Source organism: Sapajus apella, unplaced genomic scaffold (genome assembly GCF_009761245.1).
Source record: "Sapajus apella isolate SASKATOON/1434 unplaced genomic scaffold, GSC_monkey_1.0 scaffold37, whole genome shotgun sequence".
Taxonomy (NCBI): Eukaryota; Metazoa; Chordata; class Mammalia; order Primates; family Cebidae; genus Sapajus; species Sapajus apella.
This window is the reverse complement of record NW_022436977.1, coordinates 16,044,729-16,068,458: the sequence shown is the minus strand read 5'-3', so window position 1 is coordinate 16,068,458 and position 23,730 is coordinate 16,044,729. Positions and strand designations below refer to the sequence as shown.

General features: G+C 37.1%; 2 protein-coding genes and 1 pseudogene across 9 annotated transcripts in view; 2 read left to right on the top strand and 1 right to left on the bottom strand.

Annotated features, from left to right (window-relative positions):
- Positions 1–13,944, bottom strand: part of COPS2 (COP9 signalosome subunit 2) — a 33,535-nt gene extending 19,591 nt beyond the window's left edge. For both annotated transcript variants that reach the window (XM_032297814.1, XM_032297815.1), the window contains exons 1-3: positions 13,805–13,944; positions 2,203–2,316; positions 1,466–1,543 (exon numbers count right to left, since the gene is read on the bottom strand). In XM_032297814.1, the coding sequence (XP_032153705.1) occupies positions 1,466–1,543; positions 2,203–2,316; positions 13,805–13,858 (246 nt within the window). In that variant the 5' untranslated portion in view covers positions 13,859–13,944. The remainder of the gene's footprint in view (positions 1–1,465; positions 1,544–2,202; positions 2,317–13,804) is intronic.
- Positions 13,945–14,049: 105 nt separating this feature from the next.
- The window catches only part of GALK2 (galactokinase 2), a 108,916-nt gene continuing 99,235 nt past the window's right edge, over positions 14,050–23,730 (top strand). Inside the window, exon 1 of one of the 6 annotated variants that reach the window (XM_032297808.1) lies at positions 14,050–14,295. In XM_032297808.1, coding sequence (XP_032153699.1) covers positions 14,222–14,295 — 74 coding nt within the window. In that variant the 5' untranslated portion in view covers positions 14,050–14,221. Of the gene's footprint in view, positions 14,296–19,881; positions 20,129–20,153; positions 20,176–23,584; positions 23,607–23,730 lie in introns of those variants that run through there. The other 5 variants (XM_032297810.1, XM_032297809.1, XM_032297811.1 and 2 more) reach the window with 5 other exon arrangements.
- LOC116564557 lies at positions 14,203–16,891 on the top strand (annotated as a pseudogene). Its single transcript, XR_004274968.1, has 2 exons — positions 14,203–14,295; positions 14,418–16,891. The product of XR_004274968.1 is annotated as an NADH dehydrogenase [ubiquinone] 1 alpha subcomplex assembly factor 4 pseudogene (transcript).

Here is a 23,730-nt window from a genome sequence, read left to right as displayed (position 1 = left end):
AAAAAAAAAAAAAAAAAAAAAAAAAAGAGAAGCTAACGGGGAGAAAGAGGCATATCATATGGGAAATACAAAAACAGGACAAAAAGAAAGTGGTAACATATCAGTTATTCTTCTACAACAGCTTCACTCCCTGCTAATCTGAGCTTCAAGTTTATCTTTCTCTCAAAAGTTCTTCTCCTTTAGTGATCTAAGATTCATTTTTGTACCTAGTCCTATCATCTCCTGACTCTTTTTCCTTCCACTTCTACCCTGTATTCTTTACTAGTTTAAAGAAACTGAGGAATGACATTTTATGAGTATAATGTCCTAATTCCAGTTTCTCTGGAACACGTTATGAGTTCATTCAACAAACTATTTGAGCACCAACCAAATGACAGCCATCATTATAGGTTCTAAGAATGTAACAGTGAATAAAACAAAGTCCTGCTCTCATGGAGCTTATAACTTACTTGGGGGGAGGGGAGGCGTGAAGATGGGCAATAAATAATAGACCAAAATGAAAAGAAGGAAAAGAGCAAAGAAATTTCAGTGATGATGGGAAGAACACTATTTTATATTGGGTAGTCATGGGAAGGCCATCCCAGTTTGTGGTGCCATTTGAGCAGAGACCTGAATCAAATGAAGAAAAAAACCCCATATGGTTATATGAGAGAGGAGCTGCTGAGGCAGAGGAAACAGCAGGTGCAAGCCTTTACACAGGGTTGTGTTTGGGATGACTTGAGGAACAGAGATCAGGCCAGTGATGGAGCAAATAAACAAGAACAGCAGCAAAGAATGCGCTTACATAAAGACTTACAGGTCATGGTAAGGATTTTGGATTTTACTGAGGGAGTTGGGGACCATTATATGGAGCAAAGGAATGACATAATCTGACTTTTTAAAAGGATCACTATGCTACTTGTGGAGAACAGACTGTAGCAGGGTGAGGATGAAAGTAAGGAGACCAGTTAAGAGGCTATTGCAATAGTCTAGGTAAGAAATAGTGGTGCCTTGGAGTAGGGTAGAAGAGGTAGAAATGGTAAGCAGCATTCATACTGGATATAAAGCCATGTGGATTTGCCAATGGATTATTTGTGGGGTACGAGGCAAAGAGAAGACTTAAGCATAATGCTAATGTTTTTGGCCCTAGTCAATGGAAGAGAAACTCTTTATAATAAACAGGAGCATTTTAAAACTCCAAAGTAAATTCTAAACCTTTGTGAAAAAGTCAATCTATTAATAATGCAGCCAAATACTGTCCATGCATCTAAAATAATAAATTTTCTTAAATAGAAAACTTCTGTATCCTATGTAGAACCTTTTTTTTAAACTTACTATTACTACAGTCCTAAATGCAAAGCAGACTAAATATAAAAACAAATCCAAAGAATTACTTTAGAGAAGTAGATGTAACAGTACTTTGTCATGATGTTTTTACCTATAGAATTTATTTAATTAGTTTAATTCCCCTCAAAACATATCTTACCAACTTGAAGTTAATCTTAATCATTTGTTTCAGTGCTTTAAATCCCCATTCTCCTTTTTCACCTTCAAGTTCCAAAACCTAAGAAAAGGAAGAAATTTTTAGTTTATCTTAATAGTAATATGTTATTTTCTAATGATGGCCAATGTGTAAGTATTTAATTAATTTTACACTGTATGAATAAAAAACATTTCCCCAAGGATTCCACCATTTCTCACTGTCACTTTTAAGTCTTAAAAAAAAAAAAAAAAAAAAAACAAGTCGTAAGATGTTTGAAGATAAGCAAGCTTAAAGTTCCTTCATCAGGAAATACTTCTTGATTATTATACAGTTCCTGAAATATTTTTTCCCCTTGAATAACCAACCAATGGTAAAAATAATCCATAAGTGTATCAGTAAGTCAAGATATCAAGCTTTTTTTAATAATGAAACCACAATTGTTTGATTTACTCTTCAAAAAATAAGATTGCAGTGAGTATCTATTGACCATCATGTTGATGGTTCTTCTGCCAGAACTGTCCTAGTTTTTCAGGACAATGGCCCTGCTCCATAGATAGCTGGACTGGAAAAAACAACAGGGTAACGCTTTTGAAATATTTGCTTGTGCTGCTTAATGCTAACTTACCTTATAGGATAATTAAGTATTCAAAACACATTTCTGACATAAAATCACCTGGGACTTATTTAACACATAATTTTAAAAAATTAACACACAGAATCAATTGGAAAAGAATATAAACCTTTTGGAAACTGCTTAATGCTGCTTTTGGGTCATCTTCTTTTAATGCTTTGGAATTATAGTACTGATTTTCTAAATCCACATTTGGCTCGGAGTTACTATCTTCAGAGTATTCCTGTATATTGGAAAGAAAGCAAAATTAAAAGGAAACAACAACAAAAAAGAAACCCACACATAGCAATGTAAAAAGTTAATGGATTAAGAGAAAAAACACATATTTATACAAGACAAAACAACTTTGAATACACAGGTAAAATGCCACTGACATTCAACTGTTATATAAAACCAGGGGTTGGAGAAAGGAGGAGGGAGGAGTCAAAAGCAAGTGTATGGCCGAATATAACCATTTCTTTCTTTCAGAAAAAAGCTAAAATTTCTATAGAATCAACATAAAAGAAGAATGCAAACATCTAATATTGGTTAATGATCCCAATTCTGTAGTGGCTAAGCTTTCGTTAGTCATGAAATCTGAGGGAAACCTAATGTAGATGTGTTCTAATTCTTAATCTTTGGTTCTGTAATCTAATTTTTTTCTACTCCCCAAGTCTAAATTTCATTATTCTAACATGGTCTAAAACTAGCTAGGATGGTAATCTACACATTCCACAGTCGTCTAGCGTTAAATGTAATTATGTTAATAAGAATATTTGCCTTATGTGGACTATAAAACAGCTATTTATGCTAATGTAACTTAATCAGCTTCATAACAAATCAAAATAGATAAAACAAAATGGATTTTTATAATTTTATGAGACGTTCCATTACATGAGTTCAATTCTTAGTGGGAAAAAACAAGGCGGAAGGGAAAACTGGAATAAAACAACCATTTTTGTGGAGCAGTGTAAATAAGAGTTTTATACAGTTCCGGGATAGTCAATCTAATAATGAGGATTACATGGACTGGTATAATGGCAATTATTACTTTATGAGTCATAAGATACAGAGTATGTCCTTCTCAGTAATAAGTCATTACAAAGGGCAGGTTTATATCAAATTAAGATTACTACCTGGAACTAAACACAAAAAGACAAGAATAGTATTACATTATTTCTAAATCCAAATACAGGTAACACATTTCTTTATAAAAAAACTCTTACAGGCCAGCTGCAATGACTCACGCCAGTAATCCCAGCACTTTGGGAGGCCGAGGTGGTTGGATCACGAGGTCAGGAATTCAAGACCACCCTGGCCAATATGGTGAAACTCCGTCTCTACTAAAAATACAAAAAAAAATAGCCAGGCATGGTGGCACATGCCTGTAGTCCCAGCTAGCTACTCGGGAGGCTGTGGCAAAAGAATTGCCTGAACCCAGGAGGGGGAGGTTGCAGTGAGCAGAGGTTCGCCACTCCAGTCTGGGCAACAAAGGGAGACTCGGTCTCAAAAATACATTTGTTACAGTCCCATAAAAGTATAGGAATGGAGAAAGGTATGCTGTGTACAACAAGTTTCTCGAAAGCTCAAAAATACATTAACACAAGATGAAGTTTTCAGTACTCTCAAGAGTGGCTTTGTAATGTTTCCCCCTCTGGAGGATAATTCCTTCCTCCCTTATGTGAGAACATGAGACTGTCACTCAGTTTTCCAGATTTAAGATCTGGAATTCCGTTATGTTTAACATATGAAAATCACTTGGAACAATTCTTTTAGGGACAAAATGAAACTAGGTAGTAAATAAGTTTCATAATTATTCATTGACTTCTTAACCCTTGCAATCTAGGCTTATCTACAAAGAAACTGATCATGCTAAAAAAAATAGAAATTAATAAAGAATCAACAAGCCAACAATACACAGAATGATGCTGTGACAGTGATGCCTTCAAAGCTGGGTTTTGAAAGATAAATGGAAGTTTGCCCGCTAGACAAAATGGGAGAGGATAAAGAGAATAGTACATGTAGTAACAGCATAAACAATGAAAGGACATAAACAAAGAACATAAAAATCCTTACTGATTCTACCTTCAAAATAAATCTCAAATCTATCCACTTCCTTGCCTGCTACCACCTTGCCCTATCAAACTAGTTTCATCTCTCCACAAACTTAACAGCCTTCTCATATCCTCATGGTTAATTAAGCAAGGAAAATAATTTTCACAAAATGTAAATTATCTTAATCTTTTTCTTCAAAAGTGGTTCCCACTCCTCTTAAAATCAAGAGCAAAATCATCAAAACTTGATTCCTGTGTACAACCTTATCTCCTATCAAGTTCTCCCTCATTCATTTTGCTGTAGTCACCCTGGGGTCTTAACAAGTGGCCAAATTCTCCTACTTTTATGTGCTATTCCTATCTCTTTCCACCTCCACCTCTCTCCATCTGGTTAACTGCTGTATATCATTTCAGATCTAAGCCTTAAGGGCATTCTTTAGGGAAGACTTGGAGTAAAGAATCACAGCTATAAAACCTACTCTAAGTCTAGAGCGGTGGCTCATGCCTCTAATCACAGCACTTTGGGAGGCAGAGATGGGAAGATCGCCTTGAGGTCAGGAGTTTGATCGAGACCAGCCAGACCAACATAGTGAAATCCCGTCTCTACTAAAAATACAAAAAATTAGCCGGGCATGGTGGTGGGCAACTGTAATCACAGCTACTCAGGAGGCTGAGGCAGGAAAATCGCTTGAACCTGGGAGGCAGAGGTTGCAGTGAGCCGAGATCAAGCCATTGCACACCAGCCTGGGCAAGGAGAGCAAAACTCTTGTCTCAAAAACAAACAAACAAAAACCCTGCTCTATGCCTCTGGAAATCAGTTCTTTTCTAATTGTTTTATTAAGTCGGAACAAACATAAACAGATTTACCATATAATATACAATTTATCATAGATTAACTTAAAACTGTTGAGTAAGATAGGAATAGCTCCTTGAACTAGAAAACTACTTTTTTGCAACCCAAACCTTCAGAATGCAGACTTGAACCTGGAAGCAAAATGAAAAATATTTCTGATTTACATTTATCACAAAGTAAAAATTTAGAGTCCATTTATTTTCGGTTTCTTGGCTCAAAACAGCTTAGAAAAAACACTGGTCAGGTTTTGAGAAGTGGAAAGTAGAAGCTGAAAGATATACATGACAAGTAGGACTAGAGTTTTGGAGCTTCCTAGCATAATAGACACACATACTAAGTCTACTGGCATCTCAAAAACTACTAAGTTAGAGGAAGGAAAAAGATATCTGAGTCAGGTATAAAAGTATCAACAGGAATGACCAGCAAAGAGGAAGGGCGGCTGAAATAAAGCAATTAACCTGCAAAACCAAGGAAGCTTGAAACAGTATGAACAGTTTGGGCTAAAGCACAGGATGTTATGTATTGGTTGATGAAAGAAAGATGAGCTGGTATTGAATGGAGGAACAGGACAACAGAAGTCAAGCAAGGATTGAGACCCAATAGAGAGTCTCTAAAAGATTTTACAAGGAAATAATCAGATGTGTTTCTGGAAGAGTACTCTGGTAGCAATGAGGTAGCCCACTGGATAATCTTCAAAGTCTAGCCAGGAGATGTGAAGCCCTGATCCCAAGAAGCAGAACGAGGAGAAAAAGTAGGGGATGCAATAAATAATAGAATAAACATAGAAGATGTTAAACAGTGTTAAAGATGTAAAATAAAAGTGCCCATATGGGCACAAGACAAAGGAAAATAAAATTACCCATGACTATCAGAACTTGGTAACATATGATGCCATTAATCACAATAGGGAATCTAGAAGTACTGATTAAGTATTGCTAAACTGAATTTAGTTATGTCAAATGAATAAGAGATAATAATTTGTTAAAGTTTAAATGTTTTTTAACAGAAGAGAAAGTGAAATTTCAATTAGTATATAAAGAATGCTTTAAAAACAAATGAAGAGTTTAAGCAATAAATGAAAAACCACTTGTTTTACATGAACAGTTGTAAAACTGTTTACAAAAATAAAACCCTAAACTTCAATAATAGTTCCAATCTGCTTATATAACTCATGTCCTGATATTTCCCCAAAGTAATCTGTGATCCATCCACACGACCAAAATCTACTCTTCCTCAAACATGCCACACAGTTTTAAATCTCTGCTTTGGCATAAACTCCTTTTTTGGCTAGAATTCTAAACCACCTTCCCTCCTAACAACCTTTCTGCTTTTCTCCTATGATACTCCCCTGCCCTAATACTGCTGGGAAATGTGTTTATCAACTCATCTTAGCATCATTCTTCTTAGCAAACTAAATTTTTCTTCTCAGTCATGCTTCCATATGACATGCATCTCTCTAACATAGAGCTTCATATGTTAAAACAGGCCAAACTGTGAATTTCTCAGAAGCAGGAATTTTCTTATTCATCTGTGTATTCTGAGAGCCTGGGATATAAACACTTAGTAAGTGTTTGGTTAATTAAAATAAAAGATGGTTTGACATTCCAAAATAACACAACATAGAGGAGCCAGGGTCAATTTTGACTATATCTGGAATGTAGCTACTTAACGGGATCAGTTCCATAGCTCATTTACTTACTCTTGTATCTATTGCCAATAGAAGTCCTAAGAAACATACTTTAGAAAAACAAGACTCACCATTAACAATGCTTTCTGAGCCTGGTCTAACTATCAGATGCTGGACACAATAAGAGACATAGGGCAGTATTTCATTATCCTTAAAAACCAGACGCAATTCAAATCCTAGGTAGCCATTTATGGTTTAGCTACTGATAAAGTTATCCATTTAAAAAAAAAAAATCACACAAGTTAATGGGTGCTGATTTGTTATTTATGGAGTAAATAAGTATTAAAAAAAAAAAAAAACTGTTGACCGGCTGGTAGGGTGGCTCACACCTGTAATCCCAGTACTCTGGGAGATTGAGGTAGGTGGATCACCTGAGGTCAGGAGTTCAAGACCAGCCTGGGCAACATGGTGAAACCCCGTCTCTTCAAAAATACAAAAAATTAGCCAGGCGTGGTGGCACATGCCTGTAATCCCAGCTACTCAAGAGGTTGAGGTCGGAGAATTGCTTGAACCCAGGAGGCAGAGGTTGAGGTGAGCCAAGATCACGCCATTGCACTCCAGCCTGGGCAAAAAGAGCGAAACTCCATCAAAAACAAACAAACAAACAACAAAACTGTCCTAAATTTTTAGTGTTCAAATTAAATTTCCCAAGGAGAGCTATCATAAAAGTCATTTGTTTCAGCATCCTAAAAGAGTTACTATAAAACCTGGGCTCCAGTTCTGACTCTCTCACAAATTTGTCCTATAAACTTAGTTAAGTCCCTCAATCTCTATGCTTTAGTTTTTCTTGTGTCAAATTTGGGGGCTGAATCTTGTAGGAAGTTTCTAATTCCCACGGAGGTCCATATGTTGTTCATTTTGAGATATAATATACAAGTACAAATTCACTTTGTTGGATACCCATAGTTTGCAGATTTAAGTTACCAGTGAAACGTCTTTATTTTTTATTAAATATACTTACGCTTATTATTAATCATTAAGTTTATTATTAAATTTATATAACTTTATTTTATCCTTAGCATGTAAAAGTTGTGTCCCATTGTTTTAGCTATTCTTGTTAGAACCTCTCCAAGTGCATTATACAAGGTACATTTATGAGGTAATACAACAGGCCTTTTTGAAAAGTTGCCAACTTATATTTCAAATCAGTATTTTTCTTTGAAGTAGTAGCTTTAAGGTACAGTAAAATTATTCCAATAATACTGACGTGGATTACAGCAATGCTTCTGAAATACTCAAAAAACCCAACTTCACTGGAGTTGTGTGTTTCTACCCTGAAACAACAGCATCCAGTTGAATGGCTACACTTATTTATCAAACCTGATTCTTAATTTTCAACTACATCTAAAAAAAGGAAAAAACTCTAGCTACAGCCAAATTTTTTTTAAAATAAGCTGCACATTGTTTTTTAAAAATGTTGAAAACAAGTCAAATTCTTATCAATAGAGAACTGTTCAAATAGAGGATGGTACATCCGTACAATCAAGGCAGCCATAAAAAATAAGGAAGCTCCAGCATACATATACGGAATAATTTCTCAGATAAAAAGCGAAGAACAGGATTTACAATATGCTATATCAATGTTAAAAAAAAAAAAAGAGGATGGCTAAGAATGTATATTTGGTTGTCTACCAAGAAGAATGGGAGCTGGACAGATAAGGAACAAAACGGAGGAGAAAACTTTGATGTATATATTTTTATATTTTCTGGTTTTGAACCATGTGCATGTATTTTCTATTTAAAAAATGTAGCGACAGAGTCACTGTCTGGCCTTTAAAGTAACATATTTGTTCATCATTTGCATCCTGCAACCTGCCCACCTCCATCAATAAAAGCAATATAGGTTCACCGTGAAAAGTCTTCAAGACAAAAACAAATAAAAAAAAAAAAAACCTAAAACTGGCCAGGGGTGGTGGCTCACGCCTGTAATCCCAGCACTTTGGAGGGCTGAGTGGGGCAGATCATCTGAAATGAGGAGTTCAGGACCAACCTGGCCAACATGGTGAAACCCCGTTTCTACTAAAAATACAAAAATTAGCTGGGTGTAGTGGTTCAGGCTTGTAATCCCAGCCATTTGGGAGGCTCAGGCACGAGAATTGCTTGAACCAGGGAGGTGGAGGTTGCGGTGGGCTGAGATTTCATCACTGCACTCTAGCCTAGGCAACAGAGTGAGACTGTCTCCAAAAAAAAAATTTTAAACCATTGATAATTTACTTCCAGACATTTTTCTATATTTTTCCCACCTAACAAAATTTGAATAATATGGATTATACTCTCTTTGATATTTTTTGAACTTAACATTTATAGTAGATATATGTTCACTATGTACACAGCACTCGCAATTGACCATCATCTTTCTACTGATTTTATTAAAAGTGTGACAAATTCGAGGGCCTGTAAGACATCCTGTAGCTAAGACTCATTTTCCTCCCTACTACACACACAAAAATAGACAAAGTAAAAATGTAGAGCATTAAAACTGCTACACCATAAACAAAATCACAGGAACATGGGTGGAGCTGGAGGCCATTATTCCTAGCAAACTAATGCAGAAGCAGAAAACCAAATATTGCATGTTCTCACTTATAAGTGGGAGCTAAATAATGAGAACTTATTAACACGAAGGCAAGAGACACTAGGGCCTACTTGACGGTAAAGGGTGGGAGAATAGAGAGGCGCAGAAAAAATAACTATTGAGTACTAGGCTTTGTACCTGGGTGATGAAATAATCTGTATAATAAACCGATGTAACATGAGCTTACCTATATAACTAAGCTGCACATGTACCCTTGAACCTAAAAGTTAAAAAAAAAAAAACTGCTAAATATTAAGAAAAACAATACTAGTAAACATTTATTCAATAATCCCAATTATGAGCTTGACTAGGGGAATATAATGAGGCTCACAGATGGTAATATATTTAACCAAATGGAATTATTCTAATTTTAACCAAATGGAATTATTCTAATTTTTAGACAATGTTTTCTTTGTAATACATTTAAATAATCATATTCAAATATTTAATACCCTACCTATAACAGAAGTTACTAAAGAATAATTTTTGATATAAAGTCAACTTGTCTTAAATCCTTTCTAAAAAAAATATTAGAAATTTCATGGTAGAACAATTGAACTGTGGAATTAAAACAGCTTATCAATGGCCTTACCAACTTAATGAATGGCACTATGGTTATTATTTAATATTACTGGAGTGGCAAATAATCTATAAACCTGTAAAATTAGCAATGCATTAAATGTCATTTACTAGCACCATCTCCTACCACAGATTATGTTTAGAAATGCCTCTATCTCTAACAAAAATCAAACAGATCTTAGAACATACATGACCATACATGTATGCTGAATTTCTTTTACATTCATTTCTTCTTCTTTTTTTTCTTAAAAATACCTAAGTTTATTTTCTTTTATTTTAGATCCTTCTTAGGCAGAGATCATTATTTACTTTCCTGGGTAAAAACAGTACAGTTTTAGAAACAGACTTAATTTTTCAGGTGGTATCCTAACTACCTATTTCCACCAGATTGGGCAGGACCAAAAAGTGATTTAGGGTGTTAAAACGTATCGATGGACAACCAGTAAAGATACGCTGAGTATCATTGTAGTCAAAAAAACTCATAGCTCTTAGTTAATACTTTAACTAAAAGGAGGTGATGACCAATTTTCCAACAAACAAATACCTGAAGACTTTCAAATTACTAAGAAAGGGGGAGGAGGAATACCAGACAAAATAACTATTTTAAAAAAAAGAAAATCTCTTTTGGCAAAATGTAAGCATGAAATGGGAACCTGCCTCTTAATCTTTTTTTTTTTCAATAATATATGATTTAAGGAAACGAAAAACAAATTACTAAATACATTTTATACCACCAAAAGTTTTAACTGTTAGTAAATGGAGCATAAATAATTTTACAATTAGACACCGGATAGATACCTGATGAAAGACAGATGAGGGGAGGAAGAGCTATTTAATACTAGGGAAAGAAAAACAAAAATGCCCAACAGAAAACTCCAACATTTCATTTCATTATGCAGTAGTACAAAATCTTACTTTAAGAAATAAACAAGTTAAAACAAGGCCAGGCGCGGTGACTAACACCTGTAATCCCAGCAGTCTGGGAGGCCGAGGTGGGCAGATCACTTGAAGTCAGGAGTGGGAAGTTCACTGTGAAAACATGGTCACAGCATCACCAACATGGTGAAATCTTGCCTCTAATAAAAATACAAAAAATTGCCGGGCGTGGTGGCTCATGCCTGTAGTCCCAGCACTTTGGGAGGCCAAGGCAGGTGGATCACAATGTCAGGAGTTCGAGACCAGCCTGGTCAATAATGATGAAACCTTGTCTCGTTTAAGGAAAAAAAAAAAAAAAAAAAAATTAGCCAGGTGTAGTGGCAGGCACCTGTAATCTCAGCTAGTCTGGAGGCTGAGGCAGGGCAATCACTTGAACTCGGGAGGTGGAGGTTGCAGTGAGGGGAGATTGTGCCACTGCACTCTGCCTGGGCAACAGAGTGAGACTCTTGTCTCCAAAAAAAAAAAAAAAAAAAAAAAAAAAAAAAAAAAAAAAAAAATAATATATTCAACTTTATTATATTGCTCACGTAGTATAGCCCCTAAAAGGCTGAGAAAACATGGCCAAGTTAAAACATTATATACCTAATAAAAAATCTTACAAAGTTAATCAGGTGCTTCATGGAATGAAGATTCTCATTGCCATTACTACACTACATTCTCAAAGATGATCTTCAACTGAATCACAGTGCTAATAAGTTATGCATCCAACAGACAACTGCTTAGGAAAGAGATAAGCAGAAATATTTCCAAACACAAACTAATAATACAAATGCAATTTCTCAGGAGATGACATACAGCTGGGCATGGTGGCACGTGCCAGTAGTCTCAGCTACTTAGGAGGCTGAGGCAGGATGACTGATTGGGCCCAGGAGTTTGGGCCCAGTCTGTGTAACACAGCAAAATCCTATCTCTATGCAAATCGAAACCACAATTAGAATGGTTATTAATCAAAAAGACAAAAAAATAATAGAATGCTGGCAAGAAAGTGGAGAAAATGGAACTCTCCTACACTGTTGATGGGGATGTAAATTAGCATAGCCATTCTACAAAACAGTATGGAGGGTTCTCTGAAACTAGAACCACTACCAAAAGATCCTGCAATCCCACTACTGGGTTTACCCAAAGGAAAGAAAATCAGTATATCAAAGGGATACCTGCAGTCCATGTTTACTGCAGCATTATTCATAACAGCAAAGACACAGAATTAACTTAAGTGTCCATCAATGGATAAATGAAGAAAATGTGATATATATACATAATGGAATACTATTTGGCTATAAAAAATTATAAAATTCTGTCAATTTGCAGCAACATGGATGGATCTGGAGATTTAGGTTAAGTGAAATAAGCCAAGCACAGAAGGATAAATATCACATGTTCTGTCTCACTCAGATGTGAGAGCAAAAGAAGTTGATTTCATGGTGGTAGAAAATAGAATGATAGGACAAATGTGGGGGGAAACAGCAGTGCACAAGTAAGAGAAGTTGGTTAATGTGTGCAAACCAATAGTTGGCTAGAAGGAGTAAGTTCTAATGTTTGATAGCAGAGTAGGATGACTATGGTTAAAAATGTATTTTATGTTTCAAAATATCTAGAAGAGATGACTTTAAACATTCCCAAGACACAGAAACGATAAAAACACAAGGCGATGGATATTCTAAACACCGACTGATCATTACATATTCTATGCAAGTAAAAAAACCCCATAGATATATACAAAATATTATGAATCAATTAAAAAATTACAAGCAAATTTAAAAGAAATATTTTGATAACAAACACCTGTAATATGAACAAACAATTTAAGTAAAAATGGATAAATACATATTCTTAATGAACTGAAGTCACTGCCTATAACTGGCTTGGCTTGCACAAAGTAAAATTTAAGGCAGCAATCGTAACTATTAGGAAAACTACATTTACTTTTAAAAATTGTAAAAATCTCTACTATGACTTTTAAATAATAGCGAGAATTTGTCTCCCGCTTGCAAAGTGTGCCTTCTTTTAAAATGAAAAGAATTAAAAATACATACGAAGTTACAGACTAATTTAAAAAATACATTAATATTTTGACAACCTTTGGCACTTAAAATGACATAAAAGAACTATATGAAACACCTCTAAAATAAAGAAAAAAAGCAAGTTGACGTTAACTCTGGGTCAAGACAATTTTCTGAGTTTCCACACGATGTTTTTTTAATAGCAAACGTTATTCGAACTTGTAAATCCATTACTAAATGAAGCCTTGAATCTTTGAAAATCAACACTCAGCCAGAGAAATTCATTTATTTCTATGCTGTTACTGTTTTAAACTTTGTACACTAGGAAATTTCTAAGAGAAAAGCCATGGGTTCAATTATCTTACAAACCATCCCCGAAAAACACAACAAGCATAATCTCCTCCCCAGCTTTTCTTTATAAAGAACTGAGCAAGTAATTCAACTACCCTTTTTTCAGTTATCCCTGCTTTGAACTCTCCACTACACACTTACCTCAGACCAAAACTGACCCTGGACAAGGCTATTAAAGCTGTGTCTCCAGGAGACTCAAGTTGCATTTCGCGGCCAGGCCTGGGAGCAGAAGGCACCCCCCACCCCCGCCCAGTTTTCAGACTTCTCCTAGCATTTCGCACCCGCTCAGTTCGAGTGTGAAGAAGTGGGGACCCAGAACGCTGGGCCCAAAGGAGCAAAGCCAGGGCCTACACCGCAGCATGGTCACCGAGGCGGCTCGCGCGGTGGGGAGGCAGGAGACACAGAGAACCGAACGCCTGGGGCCAGGGGCATCCTGTGTAAACGCAGAAGACGCTCAGACTTGGAGCGCAAAGCCCAGGACCCCCTTCGCTGCCTTCTTTGCCCTCCCTTCCCCCATGCTGGAGAAGCAAGGCCCAGGCCCAGTGCGGGAACGGAGAGGAGGTAAACCAGTCCTGTCACCGCACTGAGAGAGGCTGGGAGCGGCACATGCTTTACGGGGAGAGGCCGCGGCCGCCTCGGCCGGAGCCTCGAAAACTAGACACATCTCCACCCCCAGAGTTCGTTCCCTGTGCCTCACCAGGTCGTAGTCCTCCTCATCATCGCACATGAAATCATCCTCCATGTCAGACATCTTGGCCGGGAGGGGGAGGAGAAATTGGAGACAACCTCCTCCCACAATCCTCCGCGGCTCAGAGACGTCACTCTCAGCTTCTTTCGCCTTCCCGTTCCTCTTAGAGGAGCTGTTTCCTGCCGGAACCAATTACCTCGACATCTAGAGGATTCGGTACGACTCCAAAAGGGACTGCACCACCCACCTTTTCCTGCGAAGCGATTGGTGCCTTAGCAACTAAACCTAGCAACTGGGAAATTGTCAGGGGCTGCAGGTCTCAGCTGAAGGGCGTCAGAAACTGCGCTCGCATCGAGCCATTTCCAGCCTCCTGAGTAAGGGAGCAGTGTCCTCCCTTGCCTGGGACTCTGGAAGCATCTCATTCCGATGAAAGTAAGGGACAGCTTAGGACCAGAAGCCTTTCGCGGAGAAAAGGCTGACATGCCCGTCCTATATGACAGGTATTATTTCTGCTGTCATCGTGCGTGTGCATTTAGCTCACACCTTACGGTGGATTATCCTAAAATACTTGGGAGTACTTTTCAGCAACACAGTTTACACTTAATGTTTGTTATATTTGTAGGAGACAAAACGGTTCTGTGGATATCCCAAATTAGTTATACAGGTATCAGTTGAGTTGCCTTAAATCTTAGTTGTTCAACGAATTATAAACTGACCTTTACAGCCCTTGGGACCAAATTAAGGTAACAACGACTGGTTTTTAAAAAATACATTACTGGGAACCTGAGGGTATCATGTTATGGGGGGATGGGGGCTGCGGTGACTCGCAGGATCAGGAATTTCGACCTAGAGAACCGAGAAAAACGGGAAATCCGCAAGATGAAGCCCTCTCCTCCTGCAGGCATCCCTCTACCAACAGCCTCCTGCGAGAGCAGATTAGTCTCTATCCAGAAATTAAGGGAGAGACTGCTCGTAAAGATGACAAGCTGCTATCATTTCTTCATTTCTAAGAGATGTATATGTTGATTTCAAAGATCCTGTGTCTTCCGTGCTGGTAAAAGCTGCTGAAACATGTCAAGAGCCAAAGGAATTCAGATTTGCCGAAAGGTCATCACTTTGATATGATAAATATTGAGAGCATCCCCAAAGGCATAATTTCCATGGTAGAAGCATTGACACTTCTCAATAATCATAAACTTTATCCAGGAACATGGGCTGCTGAGAAAATAGCTCAAGAATACCATTGAGAACAGAAAGATGTGAATTCCCTTTTTAAATATGTTGTTGAAGTCAAATCTTCCCTCTTGAAGACAAGAAAACAATACAATCAAAATGAAGAAAATCACAAAAATTTCCTATGTGTACTCCTCATCCCTCATCCTGTATGTTTTCTCATTTTTTCATATTACATTATGTTAATTACCAAGTGTTTAATGCTCTCATTGTGAGAGCATACTCTTAATATTTATTGAGCTCCCTGACTTTTCAAGATTGCCATAGAATGTATTTTGTTTTCTTTTAATTTGGTTTAGGTATATTTCATATGTACATGTCAGCATGACTAATCAGCACATCTGTAACTTTATTATAAGTAAAAGTTAATTTGTTATTTTAGGCACATCATACCAACTTTTCAATTGGTCATATGATGCCTTGGGAAATGTGTTGAATCCCTCATTTAAGTTTCACTTTCCAAGTTAAGTGTTTAGTTCATTCTTCATATGCGATAGTGAAAGTAGAAGCTTTCCTGACTCTTAAGACTGACATTTTCTTGTCAGCAAAAAGAGACTGGATAGCAAGGTAGACAAACAATATTTCTCAGAGAAAGGCGCACAGTAGAAAATAATGAATCAATAGAATCTAATTAAAATTACTACTCCTGGGAATAAGAAATATTGAGGATTTATTTTATTTTGAATTGGATTTAATTATGGAATGATTGTCTTTACAGTGATAAAATGTGATTAATTGTGTTTACAAAATGTTGGGAATTTCTGCTTTGACAAACAGGTAAGTCCCATGGCCTTCAGAGAGGCAGGCAGAAGTGGAAACTTTTTTAACATGGAAATAGAAAAATTTAAAGAATAATTGAATCAAAAAAACACGGCAAATGAAATTTTGTGATTATATATTGTTTCGGATGTTAACACTAGTTGAGAGAAGAGAGAAAAAATAGCAAGTAAAGGCAGAGAACAGGATCATTACAAGGGACCTGAGAAATTGCTGCTTCATCAATTTTAGCAAACTTAGCACAGCATGTACCAGTACTAGGATCTTGAGTGAGGTATGTGAGTTTAGCTCTGCCTAATATGTTACTACTTGTGGGATCTTTGGGAGACTATATCTTCTTTGAGATGGAATTTCTTCTATAAAAAGAGCATAATGCTACCTTACTTAAATTTAAGGGTTATCATGAAGATAAATGAAATAGTAAAGGACTACAAAGGACCAAGCAAATATGGGTTATTTTTTGCAGTGGAGAAACAAGCACCTGGGGAAAATATATGACCTAAAGTTTTTATAGTTTATGACCTAACCAGGCCCAGAATTTAGTTTTTCAAATCCTATTAGTGTGTTTTTTCTATTGTGCCAAAAAGTGGCACACATCAGAGAAGGGAAAATGTGTGAATTGTGGGTATACTGGGGATAGCAGTGTATTTCTGAGGGAAGATAGGCATCACTACTTCCCAGAGATGCCCCTGAAAATGATATAGAAGATGCTTAAGAATTCAACATGATGGCAGAATGAGGCATTTGTAGTAATGCTGAGAACAGAAAAATGAACTAAGTGGAAAATTTGTAAGCATGCTTTTGAATGTAGATTTGTTATGTGAACAAACTACCTAGTTTATTTTTAGTTCAATACAATAGTTGTTTTAAGAAAACATGAAATAACTTCTCAATATAAAATGCATTTAAAAACTACTGTAAATCAGTCAAAACTTTATTCCCTTTATCGTAATGGTCACTAGTTGAGTCACTAATACTAGTACACTCTATTTCTGAGCCATCTTTATTCATGTCTACATTGTGTGGTTGGGCAGCTGTTATGCGGGGTCACCTGATAAAGAACTTCTTCCCATACCATTAAAAAAACACACACATTATTGTTACACAAAATCATTGGCAGAATTTGACATAAAGAAAACAATGAAATAAAGGAGGAAAACCGCTTTTCAAACAGGTAGCATTTTTCATGTAAACTTCCATATCTGTCCACGTGAATCCACAAATGTTATGCAGTTAAGCATAGGTATAGATTTGGATTCTTTTTGAATCTATGTAGCAGGATAGGTCAATGTTTGTTAATTTGTTTATATTTAGAGACAGGATCTTGCTATGTTGCCCAGGCTGGAGTACAGTGTACCATCATAGCTTACTGCAGCCTCAAACTCCTGGGTTTAAGCGATCTTCCCACCTCAGCCTGCTCAGTGGCTGGGACTACAGGTACATGCCACTATTCCTGACAAATTTAAAACTTTTTTTTTTTTTTTGTAGAGATTGGGTCTTACCATGTTGCCCAGGCTGGTCTTGAATTCATGACCTCAAGCAATCCCTCCACCTCAACCTTCCAAAGCATTGGTATTACAGGTGTGAACCGTATTGCCCAGTCTTAAAATATATTCCTGATAATAATTATTTTAGTGGCTGTGTAATAATTCCTTGTTGAATGTACCAGTGTACCATGACTCATGCCATTACCGTTATACATTCAGAGTATTGCAGAAATAACGCATTTTTAAGCAATTCTGCAGAGATTATCTTTGACATTTTATTCTTTAAAAAATAATTCCATCTGGGCGCGGTGGCTCATGCCTGTAATCCCAGCACTGTGGGAGGCCAAGGCGGGTGGATTACCTGAGGTCAGGAGTTCGAGACCAGCCTTGCTAACGTGGTGAAACCCCATCTTTACTTAAAAAAAAAATTAGCAGGGCATGGTGGTAGGCGCCTGTAATCTCAGCTACTCAGGTGGCTGAGGCCTGTATAAAATTAGTTTATTTTGGACTACTAAAAAAATTTCAAAACTTTAGAATTGGTTATTTTTGAACTAATGCAAAACAATATATTAGAGGCTGAGTGCAGTGGCTCAGGCCTGTAATCCCAGCATTTTGGGAAGCTGAGGCAGGAGGATCACCTGAGATCAGGAGTTTAAGACCAGCCTGGCCAACATGGTAAAACCTCATCTGTACTAAAAATACAAAAATTAGCCGGGTGTGGTGGTGGGTGCCTATAATCCCAGCTACTTGGGAGGCTGAAACAGGAGAATTGCTTGAACCTGGGAGACAGAGGTTGCAGTTAGCCAAGATCACGCCACTGCACTCCAGCCTGGGCAACAAAGAGCAAAACTCCTGTCTAAAAAAAAAAAAGATTCTGCTCTTTTCTGTATTTACTGATGTTCCTAAACATTTTACATTTTGTTAAATTTAGGTTATCTCCCTATTAAAACAATTTACAAGTGACAGTGATGACTCCTGTTGCTCAAACTTAAACCAAAATGAACATCAAACTAGGATTTATTAGGCCTCAGAAACAAGAAGATATAATTGATTCATTTGAACATCATAAAGAGGGACTGAAATAGTAGTGAAAAAGCAGCCCAGAGACCAGAGTAACTTTGTTTCTTTGATGTATCATTTACAGTAATAACCCAAAGGAGTGCCAAGGAGCTGCTACTCTTTGGCTAAACTTTATTGTCCATTCAGACTTTGTCTCCATGTTTCCTTCCCCCTTCCTCCTGTATACAGAAGGTATACAAAACTAACATGACTTTCTTGTACTATATTCCTTATACTAGGCATCTTGCTAAGTAAGCACTTTGCATATGTTATTGTCTCTTTAAACCTTTCCAACAATCCTTATGGGGTAGAAAAATAGTATTTCCTTTTCAATTTCAAGAAGATATTCCATTAGTTCTTATTTGACATATCTAATAGTGAAAATATTTAAACATTTGACCAGGCGCAGTGGCTCACGCCTGTTATCCCAGCACTTTGGGGGTCTGAATGGGTGGGTCACCTGAGGTCAAGAGTTTGAGACCAGTCTGGCCAACATGGTGAAACCGTCACTACTAAAAATACAAAAATATAACTGGGTGTGGTGGCGGGTGACTGTAAACCCTGTATACAAAAGGGGGAAGGAAACATGGAGACAAAGTATGCATATGCATATAGAAATTCTGGAGCAGCAACTTACTCATGTATACAACTTGCCGAATCTCTCTAAGTTATGCTACTACCCCTAGTGTGCGGAGCATGTTAGCCCAAACTTCCTCAATCAGGAAACTTTGGAATGAATAGGTGTACTGCTAGCTGTCTTCACTTGGGTTTAATCTCAACATTTCAGAGGTGCAAAGTGCACTAGATTGAGAGTTAACAGATCTGAATTTTAATTTCAGTTTTGCTCCCAGTGATCGCTGTGATCTTAGGCACATCACTTCACCTTTCATCATTCATTCACTTTATCTTACCTATTCATTAAAAACCAATCTGCTTGCCCTTAGTTGCTTTCTAGTGGTATTGACGGTGGAGGTGGTGAGATAGACAATAAATACATAAGCTAATAGAACTATGAAGGAAGGAAAAGTAAGTGATGCAGTGGGGATAATGTACTTTTTAAGATAGGGCATCCAGGATTTCTCGAGGTAAGTGAAAAATGAAGAGGTTTAACTAGATGCTAAGGGGTGTTGCACATTAAAAGGCACGTATTTCTGTCTTTTCACTGCTGTGTTCTAGGAAAGCCCACCAATGCCTCTAACCTGTAAATAAATGCAAATCTATTTAAATCAAGTGATACATCAATTTTATGTTGCTTGATTTGGAAATAATCCACAAAAGAAGCAATAGCTAAACATTTTAGTGTTGTTTGGGGAGTAGCTGCTGGACTATAAACACCAAAACCATAACTTAAAAAAAAAAAAAAAAAACCAACAACGCTGCCCGAGACAGACCGGAAACTAAGGTGTTTACAAGGCGCCAGGTTATGACACTGTTCCCAGACATCCACAAGGCGCAAAAAGAAAATCTCACTAGTCAGCTTTGCACGTGCTCTGCGCTGGGTGCTCCTGCGTGCGCCTAGTCCCTCCCTGGCTGAGTCGAGGGAGGAGGAGCCAGAGGCGGGGCCGACTGGAAGCAGCCACCTCAGCGAAGCTGCAGGATTTCCGCAGGGCAGGAGCTGGTTACCTCCCGGAAGAAAACGGCTCCTGTCAGCGAAGTCTCGTGATTGCTCTGGGAGCTTTGCTTAGCCACTTCAAATTACAGAAGAAAGAAGCATCTAGCGAAATATGGCTACAGAGAGCCCAGCTACGCGTCGGGTCCAGGTGGCAGAACATCCCAGGTCGGGGAGAGGCGACGCCGGGCTTTGGGATCTCCTGGGTTAGCTAGGTGTAGATCGGGTCCACAGCATTTAGCTGCTCCCTTGGGGCGCTGCTTTTGGTCCCAGGGAGTAGGCAGAACCCTTGGGATTCTATAAGGACACGTAGCTGGGCTTGCAAAAAAAATCACGCCGCAAACACATTCCACCTTGACTGCTACCAAGGGTTGTATGCTTTTTGCTTAATCCATGCAGATTTTTCTTTTCCTTTTCTTGCTGTAATTAGTGCACTCTTTCTACTGGACTTAAGGAGAAATGCCCAAATCAACTTTGAACCCCTCACATGCCAGTTGATACTGCTTTTTAAAAGTGTTCTTTCTAAATATTCATTGAAAAAAACCCACAAAAACTGTCTTGGTCTCTGCATCCCCTTAAAAAAAAAAAGCACGAGAATCTCAACTGTCACTCAGGAATTAATTTGCTGGCAGTCCCTAGCTACAGGGTAACTAATAGTTTAGTAGTGTAGTGATCTTTTCAATTACAGGTACTTTGTAGAAATACTTCTTTCTGACTAATAGGGCTGAAATCTCATAAAATGAAATCTCTCACCTGCTACATTAGCCAAGGGCTTTCCTGAGGTTGGCTTCTCTCTGCCTTTGTTTTTAGCTTTTTTTCTGTTAACTTTTTTCTCTGACATCAAGGCCTTAAGCTCTTCCTACCTCGTGGTTTATTATCACCATGTGTCAGTTGATATTATACTTTACTACAACTTGAAGATATTCTGTCATCCTTAAACTAGCAGTGTGTCTTTAGTTGCCAGAAAGAAGCATAATTCCTTACAAAGTACAGCACAGCTTTGGAGTACTTCTCAATGTCTTTGAATGTTTTAATATACTTAAGAGGATCTTGCATAGCACTGTTGCCTTTATATGTCTGAATGAATTAAGACACACTGTTAAAGGCATGCTTCCAATAAGATTCATGAGAAATTTGTTACATGAAAATAACCGGATCCCTTGTAGTTTAGTTTTTTTTTTTTTCTTTTTAAGTCTTTGTTGCCAGGCTGCAGTGCAGTGGCATGATCTCCGCTCCTAGTTTCAAGCCATTCTCTTGCCTCAGCCTCTTGAGTAGCTGGAATTATAGGTGGGCGCCACCACACCCAGGTATTTTTTGTATTTTTAGTAGAGATGGGTTTTGACATGTTGGCCGGGCTGGTCTTGAACTCCGGACCTCAGGTGATCCGCCCGTCTTGGCCTCCCAAAGTGCTGGGATTACAGGTGTGAGTCACTGAGCCTGGCTTGTAGTTTGGTCTTTTACATATAACATATCCATGTGTAAATTCCTAATATGTTTCCATTTTATATGATTTTAATAATAAAGATCAACATTTATATCTATATTTACCCTGTTTGGGGGAGGATGGTAGTAACAAGTATAGGTACATGTACTAAAAGTGAAGAATTGTTTACTGAATTTCCTTAGTGTTCCTTCTTGCTTTTCATGATTTTTATATTGTTCATTCATGTGACAAATATTTGTTGTTATTTATTCTGTGTTATCCACAGAAGAGATCATAATAGATAAGGTCTTCCAATTTCTTGTTTTTCATTTGTGTGCAAAATCTAATTATTAGCTTCAAGCAATGTTTTATTTGCAGAACTTTTGCAGCCACTTACTCATTTTAAAAGGGATGTATTTTGTTAAATCTAAATAGTATAATCTGTAACTTCACCTAACCAGTCAAATATTGCAATATGCTGAAAAGGAAAAAAATAAACAAAGACCACATGGTCAGCCTGCCTGTGGAACTCTGTTTTTTTTTTTTTTTTTTTTTCAGGATGCCTCTTCAACCTCATAGGACACGTGATCCTTTGAGTAAAATAGTCAACCATATTATACATTTTAGTAAAACGTAATTTCTTTATTATTTTTATGTAAAAATCAAATGGAAATCAAAGTTCTAATATTTTATTTCTGTATCCCACTCTTGCGTGGTACCTGTACTGTGACTCTAAATTTCACTGTTCTAGTTTTCTTTGCATTCTTAGCACTTGTTCTCTTATCTTTACTTTCTCTTTGGGATTAAGTTTTTAAATTGTTGGATTATTATTATTTTTATAGCAGTTTTATTGACATTCATGTATCATATAACTAACTCATTTAAAGTTTGCAATTAAATGATTTTTAGTATATTCATAGACCTGTGCAACCATCACCATAATCAAATTTAGAACGTTTTCTTCTCAGAAAGAATCCAGCCATTCCTTATATTAGCACAACCCAGAACTCCATTGCCTTTCCCCTAGCCTTAAACAACTACTCATCTGTTTTCTGTATTTATAGATTAGTCACTTTGGACATTTCAAATAAATGGAATCACATAAAATATGGTTTTTTTTTTTTTTTTGTGACTGGCTTCTTCCATGTGGCATAATGTTCTGAAGGTTCATTTATCAGTATATCATTTAACATGTATCAATACGTCATTCCTTTTTATGGTCAAATAATATTCTAGTTTATGGATTTACATTTTGTTTCTATATTCAATAGTTGATGGACATTTGGATTGCTTCCACCTTTTGGCTCTTATGAATTATGCTGCTGTATGAACACATTCTTGAGTCTCTGTTCTACCAGTTGAGCTAGGAGGGTGACACTGAATACATTCTTAATGTTAAAAATTTGGATTACTGAGAAGTATATTCAGTAAAGCCTGAAAATCCCACAGTTTCTTTCCTCACTATTGTCTCTGATTTCTACCCTGGGCTGCCAATTTCTACTTCCCTTCTTAGAAGTTATCCATTTGGTTTGTATCCTCATAATATCATTGTATCCTTATATCATTGTTACTGTATTTATAAAAATGACATAGTCACATAAGTCCAATAGTTATATTTGTTGTGTTTTACTTACTTTTTTTCACTTAATCTTTCTCAGATACCCGGCATATCGGTTCATACAGACATATTTCACTATTTTTATTGATTTCATTTTTTTTTTTGAAATGGAGTCTCACTCTGTCGCCCAGGGGCAGGAGTGCAGTGGCATGATCTTGGCTTACTGCAGCCTCTGCCTCCTGGATTCAAGAGATTCTCCTGTCTCAGCCTTCCAAGTTGTTGGGATCACAGGCATGTGCCACCATGCCTGGCTAGTTTTTGTATTTTTAGTAGAGATGGGGTTTCACCATGTTGGCCAGGCTCATCTCAAACTCCTGACCTCAAGTGATCCAACTGCCTTGGCCTCCCTGGGATTACAGGATTAGCCACTGTGCCCCACTGTGTTTTTAAGGGCTGAGAGTATTTTCTAATATGAATACCATTATTTATTTAACCATTCAACATTTAATACACTTAGATTTCAAATTTTTCTCTCTTGTAAACGATGCTGCAACAAGCATCCATATATATATATATATACACATACATATATATGTATGTATATATTCTCTGAGCATTTGTGTGAATTTTAAAGCTCATTCATGAAAATGGAAGCAGAATTAAAGGTAATAAACATTTAAAATTTTGATAGCTCCTGCCAAATGACCCTGCAAAAAAGATGTTATTGGATTGTCTAATTCTTGTTTTATTTATTTATTTATTTATTTATTTCTTAAGATGGAGTCTTAC